The sequence below is a fragment of the Nilaparvata lugens genome, chromosome 6, assembly GCF_014356525.2.
Source record: "Nilaparvata lugens isolate BPH chromosome 6, ASM1435652v1, whole genome shotgun sequence".
NCBI lineage: Eukaryota > Metazoa > Arthropoda > Insecta > Hemiptera > Delphacidae > Nilaparvata > Nilaparvata lugens.
The window spans coordinates 66514963-66528714 of NC_052509.1; the positions used below are offsets into that span (position 1 = coordinate 66514963).

A 13752-nucleotide genomic window follows, 5' to 3' on the forward strand; every position below is an offset into this window, starting at 1 on the left:
ACGACTGTCATTCTCAAAAATGCATCACTATTAAAGTTTGAAGCTGTATTCTCTGATAAACTATTCATGCTTATGAGTTGTGATAGTCGATTAGTCATGAATCATTATTGATCAATCACGAAAAGTCTTGTAACTGATATTGAATGTTCACACTCCATTTTGAAAATTGGAAGAATTTTTACTTTCCTTGCCCTATTACCATAGGTAAGGAAAATATTGTTTTCCGAAAAAAATTAAGGTACTCCAATTTCTAAATTTCTATTCGTTTCAAGGTCCCCTGAGTCCAAAAAACTGGTTTCTGGGTATTGGTCTGTATGTGTGTGTGTGTGTGTGTGTGTGTGTGTGTGTGTGTGTGTGTGTGTATGAGTGTATGTGCGTCTGTGTACACGATATCTCATCTCCCAATTAACGGAATGACTTGAAATTTGGAACTTAAGGTCCTTTCACTATAAGGATCCGACACGAACAATTTCGATCAAATGCAATTCAAAATGGCGGCTAGAATGGCGAGAATGTTGTCAAAAACAGGGTTTTTCGTGATTTTCTCGGAAACGTCTCCAAAGATTTTGATCAAATTCATACCTAAAATAGTCATCAATAAGCTCTACCAACTGCCACAAGTCCCATATCTGTAAAAATTTCAGGAGCTCCGCCCCATCAATGCAAAGTTCGATTTTAGATTCCCAATTATCAGGCTCCAGATACAATTGGAACGAAGAAAATCAAGTGGAGTAGATTGAGCATGAAAATCTCTACAATTAATGTTCAGTAACATTTTCACCTTAAATTGAAAATAAGCTTTAAATTCGAGAAAATGTGATTATTCAATTGCAAATTATTGTTGATTCTATTAAATCATTCACTATGAAGAGAAAGCAGACCTCATGTGTGTCTCCAGCGTTATTGCCTTGTCACCAGCTGGCTCAAATCTTTGAATAGTAGACTTTAGATGCGCGTGAACACTAGCGTCAGGTGATGAATTTTCATAACGGCAAGGAAAGTTGTGTGAGTGCGCCACACCAGTTTTTTATTGCTAGAGCACCATGATTATCACGATGCAACTTCATGATATTCTAATTTTCAAAACATATATTATTGACTGACTCAATACTTATGTTTTAACTCAGATTTTCTTTTGTCTGTCTGTATGTAACGCGTTGATAGAATTCGATGAAATTCGACAGGAATAATCCTTTTTCAACTGCGCGTCGATGTATACACAAGATTTTTGAAATCTTGCGATTTAAGGATAATATGAAAAGAAAAGGAATTCCTCCATACTCTGATATCACTATATAAATCTACTTTGAAGATAGGATTAATAAGACTATAGAATTATTCATATCAGTTGACAAGTGGATTGATTATTCACTGCATGTATTACACAGACGTCTGGCCGTGTCCATTTCTATAAGTTAGGGTTTCAATACTTTTCATGAAGCTTGCCCATCCTATATTCTCACATTTGAAAAACAAATTAATAGGTTATTGAAAATAAAATGGAAAAGATAAAATGAACTGAATATTGCAGAAGAAATTATAATATTATTGATTGAAAAGAATTAATTTCAAAATAGTTTAGAAAAATGTTTATCAGATGGAGAGATTATCACGGAACTGGATAAATTATCATTATGAGATACAAATTCTAACGTGAGCTGAGTTTATTAACATAGTGAGTTTCTGATCTTGGAGAAAACAAATAACAGTTTCTAAGAGTAAATTATTATTCAACTGTGAATTGTGATTCAACTGAATCAACTAGAACAGGTGACATCAGATACTTGTGTATGAGAAAACCGCGTGAGGTCTACCGTTCACAGAACTACTAGTAGGTTACTGGTTTTATAGATTCGTAAATTCAAAATAAAAATAATATTCTAGCGGAGAAAGGCAGAACTAACTCAAGATACAAAAAATATGAGATGACTATCCAATGTGGACAACGCCCCAAATGCAGTGAGCAGTCTCATTGGACGATGACATTCTCAAGCTGCTTGCATCCTATTGGTTGTAAGCAGTTGAAATAAAATGGCGACCACTCAACACATTGATAAATCAGAGAGCTCCTTTGTTTTGAAGGCGTTGAGTACCAATTCAGACACATCATGCAATACCACGTTATTGTCCTAATTGACCGAGCGAAGTGAGGTCTAAGATTCAAGTCTACGGTTTGTCATTTCTCTTAATGTTTATATGTTGCGCATTTACGGCGAAATGCGGTAATAGATTTTCATGAAATTTAACAGGTATATCCCTTTTTCAATTGCGCGTCGACGTATATACAAGGTTTTTTGGAAATTTTTCATTTCAAGGATAATATAAAAGGAAAAAGAAGCCTCCTTCATACGCCAATATTTGAGTGAAAATCAGACTATAGAATTATTCATCATAAATCAGCTGACAAGTGATTACACAGATGTGTGGAGAAGCCAGTCTATTGCTATATTTACATAAGGTCTATAGTTTCAATCAGGTACTTGTGGATGAGTATACTGCGTGAGGTCTACTGTTCACAGAACTACTTGTAAGGATAACCGTCCACTGGAACCGTATTCAACTGATCCGTTCGGCCGTTGGATCGGACAAATCTGCCGGTCGTTAATTCGGCCGAATATGGTCGTCTATTGGAACCGTTTACGTCAGTCCAGTTCATAAGTTGGCTGACTTATTGAATATTGAGTTAACTTCTATCATAGCCACCAAAATTCTTCTTAAACAATGATTATATTGAGATTTTGAAAATTGAATAAACAGAATATCCTCTAAATTAGTTATTCATTACAATAATCTTACCTTCAGATCCTATTTGTTCAGCAACCTTTGTCCACAGATTAATAAATAAAATAAATAATAAATTTATTGATTCTTCTTCACTTTGACAACAATTGAAAAAACACAAAATAATTTTATTCCTTTCAATCAACTTTTCATTGTTCATAGTTACAACTTTATAAAACAGAATAACTTCAAAAAACAAACAAGACTGTGAAACAATTCTAGGTTGAGAACTCTTTGTTGTCTCAGCTCGACTAGTTAGTTCGGCCGGATAGAGCCGGAAAATCTTTCGGATCGAAAAATTGATCGGCCGGAGACGGCTGTGCACGGCCGTAGAATCCTGCTGCAATGGAATTCCTTTCTTTGTTGGGGGATCGTTCGGTCAAGTTCGGTAGTTTTCGGCCGATGCTAGTTCGGACGAAAACGGTTCTAGTGGACGGAATAAACCTCAGTGTATTCAACGAGAAGAATATTCAATGGAAGGGTTATATTATTCCAAGAACGAGTAAACTATTAAAAATGGAATTGAATTGATAAGAAAAATCTTTGAAAAATGGAAACCCCAAATTGAATTATACTCACTTTCGAATATTCCGAGAATGATAAGAATAATTATTACGTGAATAGTCTTACTCCAGAAGAATAAGGGCCAAATCGAACGAGGCGTTTTTCAGGCGTTTCCAGACGAGTTGGTCGAGCAGGAAGCACTCCAATATTGGCTTATTGAGTTGGCGAGAATCAGCTGATAACCATCAACCAATCGAAGAGCTTTCTGCTCTGCCGACTCGTCTGTAAACGCCTGAAAAACGCTCCGTGTGGCTTGAACCCAAATGACCCTCCAAACTACCTCACAAACTCTAGCCAGTGAACAAATATTTGACAAGTCTCCTCTGGCCTTTCAAAAGCATGAATAGACTGTAATTATTATTCAAGAATGTTCAAATGCCTCTGGCAATACAGAGACGATGCTTTACACCAAAGAGCATGAATAGAGACGCAATTCACTATCAAAGAGAAACAGTTTTAAGGTCGTTTCCCACATATCAGTATCCATGTCTATAGTGAGGTCCACGTTATAACGGCAGTGGTGATATCGAAGATAGGAGAAAGACGGCAGAGCATGGAGAGAGACAAAATTCACTATCAAAGAGAAACAGTTTCAAGGTCGTTTCCCACATATCAGTATCCATGTCTATAGTGAGGTCCACGTTATAACGGCAGTGGGGATATCGAAGATAGGAGAAAAACGTTGCTGATCCTCTGTCTTGTCAATTCCTTATATATATATAGACGGTAGGTGATACAGGTTTATTGATGTGATAATATTATCGGTTCTTTCACGTTCAAAATAATCAATTATATTTTATCTTGCAAGATATTTATTATATTCTTCAATAATTTCATAATAAATTTTCATAATTAGGAATATTTTGTTATTAATATTATTGATTCTACATTGTTAACCCTACAGATACACACTTACTTTATGCTAACACAGAAGACACACTGGGGTGTTAAACACCCCAATTTAATTTTACATTTTTCTTTGAAAAATATGGAGAAAACAAATACTTAGACCAGACTTCATCATTTCTTATGTTCAGTTGGCCCTTTAGAGGGGCAATAAGAAATCTTTTGGCAATATTTTAACTCTAAGGGTTGTTTTTGAGGGTTTAAAATTCGTCTATTAGCATGTATATTCTTCTTCTCCCAATCTCTAAATTATAATATTGAAATTTCCATATCATATGTTACAATAGAACTATAATCTAGATAGAGTACTTCTTCGAAACAGTTGTTAACTGGCAACTAAGTTAATAATTTTGTCAGGTTGGCATTAAGTTGAGTTGACTTTGTTAGGTTAGCACCAAGCTGAAGATCTAAATGCATTTATCGCGGAAAAATTGATTGGACACTGCTACTTCAATCCTGGGAATATTATATTACTAGCCGTCAGGCTCGCTTCGCTCGCCATATCCGTTTAGCCAGACGTTTAGTCTGGACCCCCGACTGGATTGTCCTAACATATGATAAAAATGCCCAAATGGAAAATGCAGGCGAGCGAAGCGAGCCTACTGATCTCATTGTTGGACGATCCAGTCGGGGGTCCAGGGGGCGGAGCCCCCTGGCTAGACGGATATGGCGAGCGAAGCGAGCCTGAAGGCTAGTCATTAATATTGATAGAATATTGATCAAGTAACTATGACTAAAATCCTATTCCCTCATAATGAACATGACTTGATTGAACCTCTGCTCTCAACATCATAGATCCCTAATCTACTACGGATATCCATGACACAATACAATGAAGCATATCCTTCCAATCAACCCTATTACTCCAACAAATGAACGCTTTCTGAAACCGCTTCAGTTATGATGTATCGCATGTTAAATTGGAGCACAATTCCATCAAGATAGTAAATCTGGGCTCTATAAATTGCACAGCCGGCAATTTAAACATATAAGGCACAACAACACTCACACACAGTCCACAATTTATACATATATAGCTCACTCTCACAAACACACGGTCTACAATAGCCCACGATTCAGACATATATATAATTATATATATAGCACACTCACCCACACAAACTCATCAACGACAATATTCAAGCATATATATCACATTCACACACTTACAATCTGCAATTTGAACATGTATAGCACTCGCACGCACACCCAAGCTACAATTTAAACATATATATCACACTCACACACTTACAATCTGCAATTAAAACATGTATATAGCACACTCACACTCACACACACACACACAGACTATAATTTAAACATTTATATATCACACTCACACACTTACAATCTGCAATCTAAATATATATAGGACACAAACTAACATAGACTGACCAGTTACATACACGTGTTTAGCACATAACCGGGTCATACACTGCTTTGCGGCAAATAGCTTGTTCTAATGGCGCCTCAATATATATAGATAGGGGACCCATAAATATAGGTATAGCTGTTCATGGTAGTAATATACAGTAGTAGACCTAGCTATTCACGGTCGATGGGGTAATGGAACATGACATTACATGTTCATTGGCGTGTTAGTTGCAAAACACTGCAGATTTATTGTGAAGGTTGGAACTTCAGATGGGTTTCTCAAGAAATTAGAGAGTAGTGGAGAATCAGCAAGGGTCCCTAGTCTATAGAGAAGAGTTGGCACTGGAAGTCTTCACCCATTTCTCTTGAAAAGGGGTTTATTCAGGTTCAAATTGATTCTCAGAATAAGATAAAATCATATTTATGAGAATAATAATATCAAACGTTCACAAGGTTTTCTGTGGAATGTACATTCTTTAGCCTACTCTATCAATGAGTACAGTCATAGAGAAACGATAGCGTAAGTAGACTCCGCACTGTTACTCATGTATGCATGTCTCTATACTGTACCATAGAGAAACATTAGCGTAAGTAGATATCCCATGGTATAGGGCGTTTATGTCGCAACTTTTACTGTTATCCCAAGCCGATAGTTCACGAAGTTCTTTCCCATGCAGCTGTGTGACGCTGGTAGTCTCTCAAATTGTGCCGTTCCTACACTCTCACCCCAACAAAACAGTAAAAATTGACAATAGTCGACAGTAATCGGCTTGAGATAACAGTAAAAGTTGCGACATAAATTCCCTATACCATGAGATATCTACTTACGCTTATGTTTCTCTATGGTACAGTATAGAGACATGCATACATAAGTAACAGTATATATAACAAATTTGATGAGTTTTATTTGATGAAGAACAACCAAATAATTTGGTTGTATGGTAAGAAATGTTGTGGTATTCCTACATAATTGGAAGAATAAGTCGATGATGTTGTCAATTCTACTATATTTGTTGAAAAATAATTCAAATTATAGAATCAGGTTCCATGGTAACACCTACTACATCTTTAGATGTAGCTGTTATCGTGAAATCTGGTTCTGTAATGCGAATTAATTTTTGAAAAAATATATTGGTTTTGACAACATCAATCTTATTCTTTCAAACAACCAAACAATCTTGATTGGAACTCCAGTTTCTCCAAAATTTCTGATGTCAAAATGTCCAAAATTCCTGATCTCAAAGATATTCAAGAGAGTCAACTCTATGATATTGTACGATTGAAAAAAATCTTGAAGAGTGAATTGATGAGTAAAGCTTTTTTAGGATTTTATTTTTCAGAAATCATCGAATTTACTCCTTCCAATATCATTCATGAGACAGGAAAGAATGGAGAGCGAGACAGAATATTCATTCGTATACCAATATAATGAGACCTCACATATTGAATGGTCCATGAACGGTCCATGAATGGTCAATGGTTTATGAGACCTTACATATTGAATGGTCCATGAACGGTCCATGAATGGTCCATGGTTTATGAGACCTTACATATTGAATGGTCCATGAACGGTCCATGAATGGTCCCTTGTTTATGAGACCTTACATATTGAATGGTCCATGAATGGTCCATGGTTTATGAGACCTTACATATTGAATGGTCCATGAATGGTCCATGGTTTATGAGACCTTACATATAGAATGGTCCATGAACGTTAACATAAGGCAGAAAATTCACATGACACGATTACAGGTAACATGGGAAATGACAAATTCTTGGATGACAACTTCTACAAAAATATTTCCTACCTTACCACTTGAAGTTTATCTCGTGTAAGGTAGTCTGGTAACTGATAGTCTGCTTTCAAACTTACCTGAAAAAGAAGGAAATCAATGATTAGAACAATAAGTCAAACAAGTTCATGAAATCCATGGAACAAAATGATTGAATTTCATTATTTATTATTGAAACACATTTCTTATACTACTGTTTTCGTTCATTTCTGTGATTCTGTTCCCGTATTTCATATCATTCTTATAATTGAATCATTCTAGGAAGCTATTTCTTCCAACAAGAATCCACTATTCCAACTGTGACATTGTTAATCTCACATCATTCTAGGAAGCTTTCAACATGAATCGACTTCCATCTGTGACGTTAGAAAATAATCCCGAAGTTCACAGTCATCATCTGATATTATTTGAGAGCTCTATTATACATGGCCATCAAAGATACTCTTGTCAGTCATACTGTAGTGAAAATAAAGCATGAAAATATATCCCATGTTATAGGTCGTTTATGCTGCAAATTTCACTGTCATCTCAAACCAATAGTCCTAATAGTTCATTTTCGTGAAGCTATGTGACGCTGGTAGTCTCTCGTACTGTGTGTGCTACTCATAAATTTACACGGCCAAGACAGTTATAGACTAATGGACAATAGTCGACAGTAATTGATTTGAACAAAAAAAAATACAGCTTGAAATTTGAAGCATAAACGCTTTGAAGATATCCTCTTTTGCTATCTTATTTGTATAATTATACCCAGCAATCACTCAACAAAATATACCGCCAAGCCTTCTCTCTGTTATTGAAAGGAATAAAATCCCCTGATATCTATTATCAGAGATAATAAAGAGATTGATTGATTGATTGAGTACTTTATTTATATAGATTACAATATATACTGGCTTATACACTTATATACAATAGTTTACAATACAGCAAAATTATAGATGAATTCACATAATATAGACTAAGAAAATAATTATTGAACTGAATATGATATGAAAAAGCAAATTGTAATAGAATAGCTATATTTTTATGCATCTACATAAATTGGCGGAGCTTTGGACATATCAATGTCCATTCTTCGGAAAGAATATTAAAAATATCCTTCCCACTAACTCTGTACCAAAATGTTAATTTTTTTTATTATATAAAATACTATAATCATAATACAACTATGACATTGGAAGAAAAACTAGGCTGAGCCTGTACTATTTCTCTCCAAAAATTTTGATAAAATGTTAATGTTGTCCAAAAGATAAGGTTATGTAATCACACACTGCTTCGTTACTTGATTTTCGGTCCAGGAATGATGTTTTGAAATTTTGAATTTTGAAGGTTGATTTTATACTCGAAATGAATCAATGAATGTATCACAATAAATTAAAAACTTCAGAAATATTGCACCTATTTAAAAAAATGTAATACAAAATCAAAAACCTACTCACTATTAATTTCATTGATTAAACTAAGGATTTATTTATGAATGGAAATATTGTAAAAGTTTCAATTAATATGAATATTAAGAGAAAAAAAACAGAAAAATAATAAAGTAAAATAATTATATAGGTAGATAAGATCAAATTATTGATTAATAAAATGGAGTAGGCTGAAAGTAGATCAGAGTAATCAACTTTCAGTAATATACAGCAGTATGCAGTGGATAATTAAAATAACATGAGTTTTTATGATATATATATATATATATATATATATATATATATATATATATATACACAATACATTCTATAAAAGGTTATAGGTTTATATTGGCGGGATGGGTGAGGGATTCCATTGTACAGAAATTTATTTATTTCACAAGCGAGTACACAGATTTACATTAATTTGCATAGAGGGATTCTATTATATCTCTTCAATATTATTTTGAAATTGAGATAATTATATCTCTTTTTTGAAAAGAATAATAGGAAGGCGTGTTATGGATATCGTCCAAATTTATCAGCTAATTGTTGTCGCGTCGCGTTGAAAGACACTGATGCAAAAACGTTAGCAACACAATACAAAATATCAATTAACTGGGCTAAGTATTTTTACAGCTTTGGCTGAAGTCCAAGTCTGAAAGGGGCTTGCTGATTGTGATGATCTTTGTTGCTTCAAAATTCTTTGTCACCATTGAAGTTAACCGTTCAATATTGTATCCTAACAATTACAAAGATTGGATGATACTATTATGATATCACCATGCACCTTCATGATTATTGTATTTTATTTCAAATATTATACTATTCTGATCAATCCGTGAATCTAGCGGAAAAAGCCAGAACTAACTAGAGTGACGTTCTAGAGCTGCTTGCTCCTTATTGGTAGGTAGATGTGAAGGTGTAACGACAACTGATCAACCCATCGACCAATCAGAGAGCTCATAAGCTTTGCAGACGTTGACTGAAAATTCAGCTCCATCTATATAATGATCACTGAAGGGCGTATTTTATTATGCAATAAAAGAGTTATTTATCTATTACAAAAATCTGGTGTGGCGCACTCACACAACTTTCCTTGCCGTTATGAAAATTGATCACTGACGCTAGTGTTCCCGCGCATCTCAAGTCTACTATTCAACGATTTGAGCCAGCTGGTGACAGGGCAATAACGCTGGAGACACACATGAGGTCTGCTATCTCTTCATAGTGAATGATTTAATAGAATCAACAATAATTAGCAATTGAATAATCACATATTCTCCAATTTAAAGTTTATTTTCAATTTTAGGTGGAAATGTTACTGAACATTAATTGTAGAGATTTCCATGCTCAATCTACTCCACTTGATTTTTTTTGTATCAATTGTATCTGAAGCCTGATAATTGGGATTGATGGAGCGGGTTCCTGAAATTTTTACAGATATGGGACTTGTGGCAGTTGATAGAGCTTATCGATGACTATTCTAGGTATAAATTTGATCAAAATCGTTGGAGCCGTTTCCGAGAAAATCACGAAAAACCCTGTTTTTGACAACATTTTCGCCATTTTAGCTGCCATCTTGAATTGCATTTGATCGAAATTGTTCGTGTCGGATCCTTATAGTGGAAGGACCTTAAGTTCCAAATTTCAAGTCATTCCGTTAATTGGGAGATGAGATATCGTGTACACAGACGAACATACACTCATACACACACACACACACACACACACACACACATGCAGACCAATACCCAAAAACCAGTTTTTTGGACTCAGGGGACCTTGAAACGTATAGAAATTCAGAAATTGGGGTACCTTAATTTTTTCGGAAAGCAATACTTTTCTTACCTATGGTAATAGGGCAAGGAAAGTAAAAACGACTGAACTAGAAAAACTGTTCACAGCCTTGCATCAACTGAGACTGAGTTGTCGAATTGAATAACGTATATCCTTTCATAATATGAGTTTACAAGAAAAGTTTGAAATTTCGCGCAATTTTACAACACGTATATTCTCTCCATATCTCAACTTAATTCATACAGACTATAAGGTTTGAGGGTACAGTCTATAGGGTCAGAAGCCCGGTTGCACAAGAGCCGGTTAAATTTTAACCGTGATTTATTCCACAAGAATCGATCAGGGTAGGCCTTTTTGATAAGACGGCTTCTCTGATTGGCTCTCGTGAAATTAATCACAATTAAAATTTAACCGGCTTTTGTGCAACTGGCACTAAATAATGTTCATACTGTTCATAACAGAGTTGACACTGTAATCAGTAATTAGTATTTAGTTGTGGATTCTGTACATTAATTGATTTTTTTTTTTTTGATTTCTTTCTTGTAAATTTTGTGATTGTTAAATCATGTACAGTTACTGACAGACACTGAAGTCAGTACAGTAACGACAAAGTACAGTACTGTACATTACATCGATAATTAGTTGTGAATTCCGAACTTTAATGACTTTTTTTGTTGATTTTTTCTCTTGTTAACTTTATACAGTAACCGACAGAAACTGGGATCAATACAGTAGAGAAACAGTACAGACAAAGTATAGTACAATCACTGAGATATACCAAATTATTCTTAGCACTCTCAAATGCTATAGTGAGGTCCACGTTATGATGGAAGTGTTTGATTAGCAATGGTAATGCTATCCTTGTCTATCACTCAACAAAGCGGATAGCACTATCTATTTCTCACTTTGCACTGTTACCAGAACGTCTATCAACGATGAAGAATTAATAATTAATTGACAGAATATTCCATTGTAATTTAAAAAAAAATATCAATTCGGATCCTTATCTTTCTAAATTCAAAATTAATTGTTTCAAGTGTTTGTGTTTTGTTTCAATGTGGAAATTAGTAAAGAATTGAAAAGTCGCGCATGACCTTTATTTGGAAAATTTATTTCATAAAATTGGGATGAAAAGAAGTTTTAGACTGTAGTCTGTTTCTTTGTCCTTCAGTTGATTATAAATTATGAATAAATAGATGAAATTAATCATAAATTTATTGAAAAATATAATTTATTGCTTAATAAAATATAATTGATTATTTTGAACGAGAATGAGCAGTTAATATCACATTAATAGACCTGTATCAGCTACCGTCTATAGAAGGCAAGACAGAGGTTCGGCAACGTTGTTCTCCTATCTTTCCCCACTGCCATTATAACGTGGGCCTCACTATAGTCTCTTTGAACTGTGTCACATGACATGACACATACTAACGAGCTATGCTTGACAAAGTAGTGCCTCATCTATATATATAAAAGCGAAATGGCACTCACTCACTGACTGACTGACTGACTGACTCATGACTGACTCACTCAATCACTCACTCACTCACTCACTCGCAGAACTAAAAATCTACCAGACCAAAAACGTTTGAATTTGGTAGGTATGTTCAGTTGGCCCTTTAGAGGCGCACTAAGAAATCTTTTGGCAATATTTTAACTCTAAGGGTTGTTTTTGAGAGTTCAAAGCTCGTCTTTTAGCATGTATATTCTTCTTCTCCCAATCTCTAAATTATAATTGGAATTTCCATATCATATGTTACTATAGAGCTATAATCTAGATAGAGCACCTCTCCGAAACAGTTGTTAACTGGCAACTAAATTAATAATTTTGTCAGGTTGGCATTAAGTTGAGTTGACTCTGTTAGGTTGGCACCAAGTTGAAGATTTAAATGCATTTATCGCGGAAAAATTGATTGGGCACTGCTACTTCAATCCTGGGAATATTATATTACTAGCCATCAGGCTCCCTTCGCTCGCCATATCCGTTTAGCAAGACGTTTAGTCTGGACCCCCGACTGGATTCTCCTAACATATGATAAAAATGCTCAAATGAAAAATGCAGGCGAGCGAAGCGAGCCTGCTGTTCTCATTCCTGAATGATCCAGACGGTGGTCCAGGGGGCGGAGCCCCCTGGCTAGACGGATATGGCGAGCGAAGCGAGCCTGACGGCTAGTGATTCAATAAATTCTATCCTATTAGTGTGTCGATTTACCTTCTGGGTTGAAACCCATGCGCCGAAGTGAGATATGACATACTCGACAGTCACACGATGTCATGGTATCCAATGAATGTCACACCTTACACACGCGCAGCAAGCGTGCAACATACGCGCACAACACACAAACACACCTCAAACACTCACGCTGATACAGAATCGACGTTATCCTTGGTTGACACGATTTGATCCAACATTCTATAGTGAGGTTCACGTTATAATGGCAGTCATTGATTAACATTAGATTACAATATATTAGTTACAGCTGTGCTTAGTGAGAGACGTTGTGTGTATTTTTGGGTTCAAAATTTTATAAAATAACTTGATTAATTCAATATGAAGTGATAATTAAGTGTTTTATTTGAATATAGTTTGGTGTTTTAATTTCTCTAAATTCAAAATGTTTAGCTCACATATATTTTTGGACGAATATTGAACTTGAACGTTTTACAGTAGAATCATAACCTATTTTTTGGACATTTTGTTAATTTATCAAAATTTGAGAATGGAATTGATTTGGGCCAAGCCTGTTGTTCCTTCTCAATCATATTTACATGATTTGTGATTCTGTCCACGATTAAATAAATAAATAAACAGTGGTGTTGTTATCCTTGTCTATCATTTGACAAAGCAGATAGCGCTTTCCGTTTCCAGCTCCGCAACGTTGCCACATCGTTTTTTCAACAATGTAGAAATATGATTAACTTCTTCAATCTCAATTTGCTATCCTTGTCCACAATTCGACAAAGCAGATAGGGCTATCCGTTTCCAGCTCCGCATCGTTGCCAGATCGGTTCTTAATAATGTGGAAATATTATCAATCAACGAAATATTCATTCTAAATTATGGTAATGTATTATTCAATCACTGAAAACTATATTTTTCCACAGATAAAAAATATAGT

General features: G+C 35.0%; 1 protein-coding gene across 1 annotated transcript in view; it reads right to left on the reverse strand.

The window, feature by feature from the left end:
- Positions 1-12954, reverse strand: part of LOC111048259 (potassium voltage-gated channel protein Shaker) — a 692857-nt gene extending 679903 nt beyond the window's left edge. Inside the window, exon 1 of the mRNA XM_039431765.1 lies at positions 12846-12954. Coding sequence (XP_039287699.1) covers positions 12846-12886 — 41 coding nt within the window. The 5' untranslated portion in view covers positions 12887-12954. The remainder of the gene's footprint in view (positions 1-12845) is intronic.
- Positions 12955-13752: the final 798 nt, after the last annotated feature.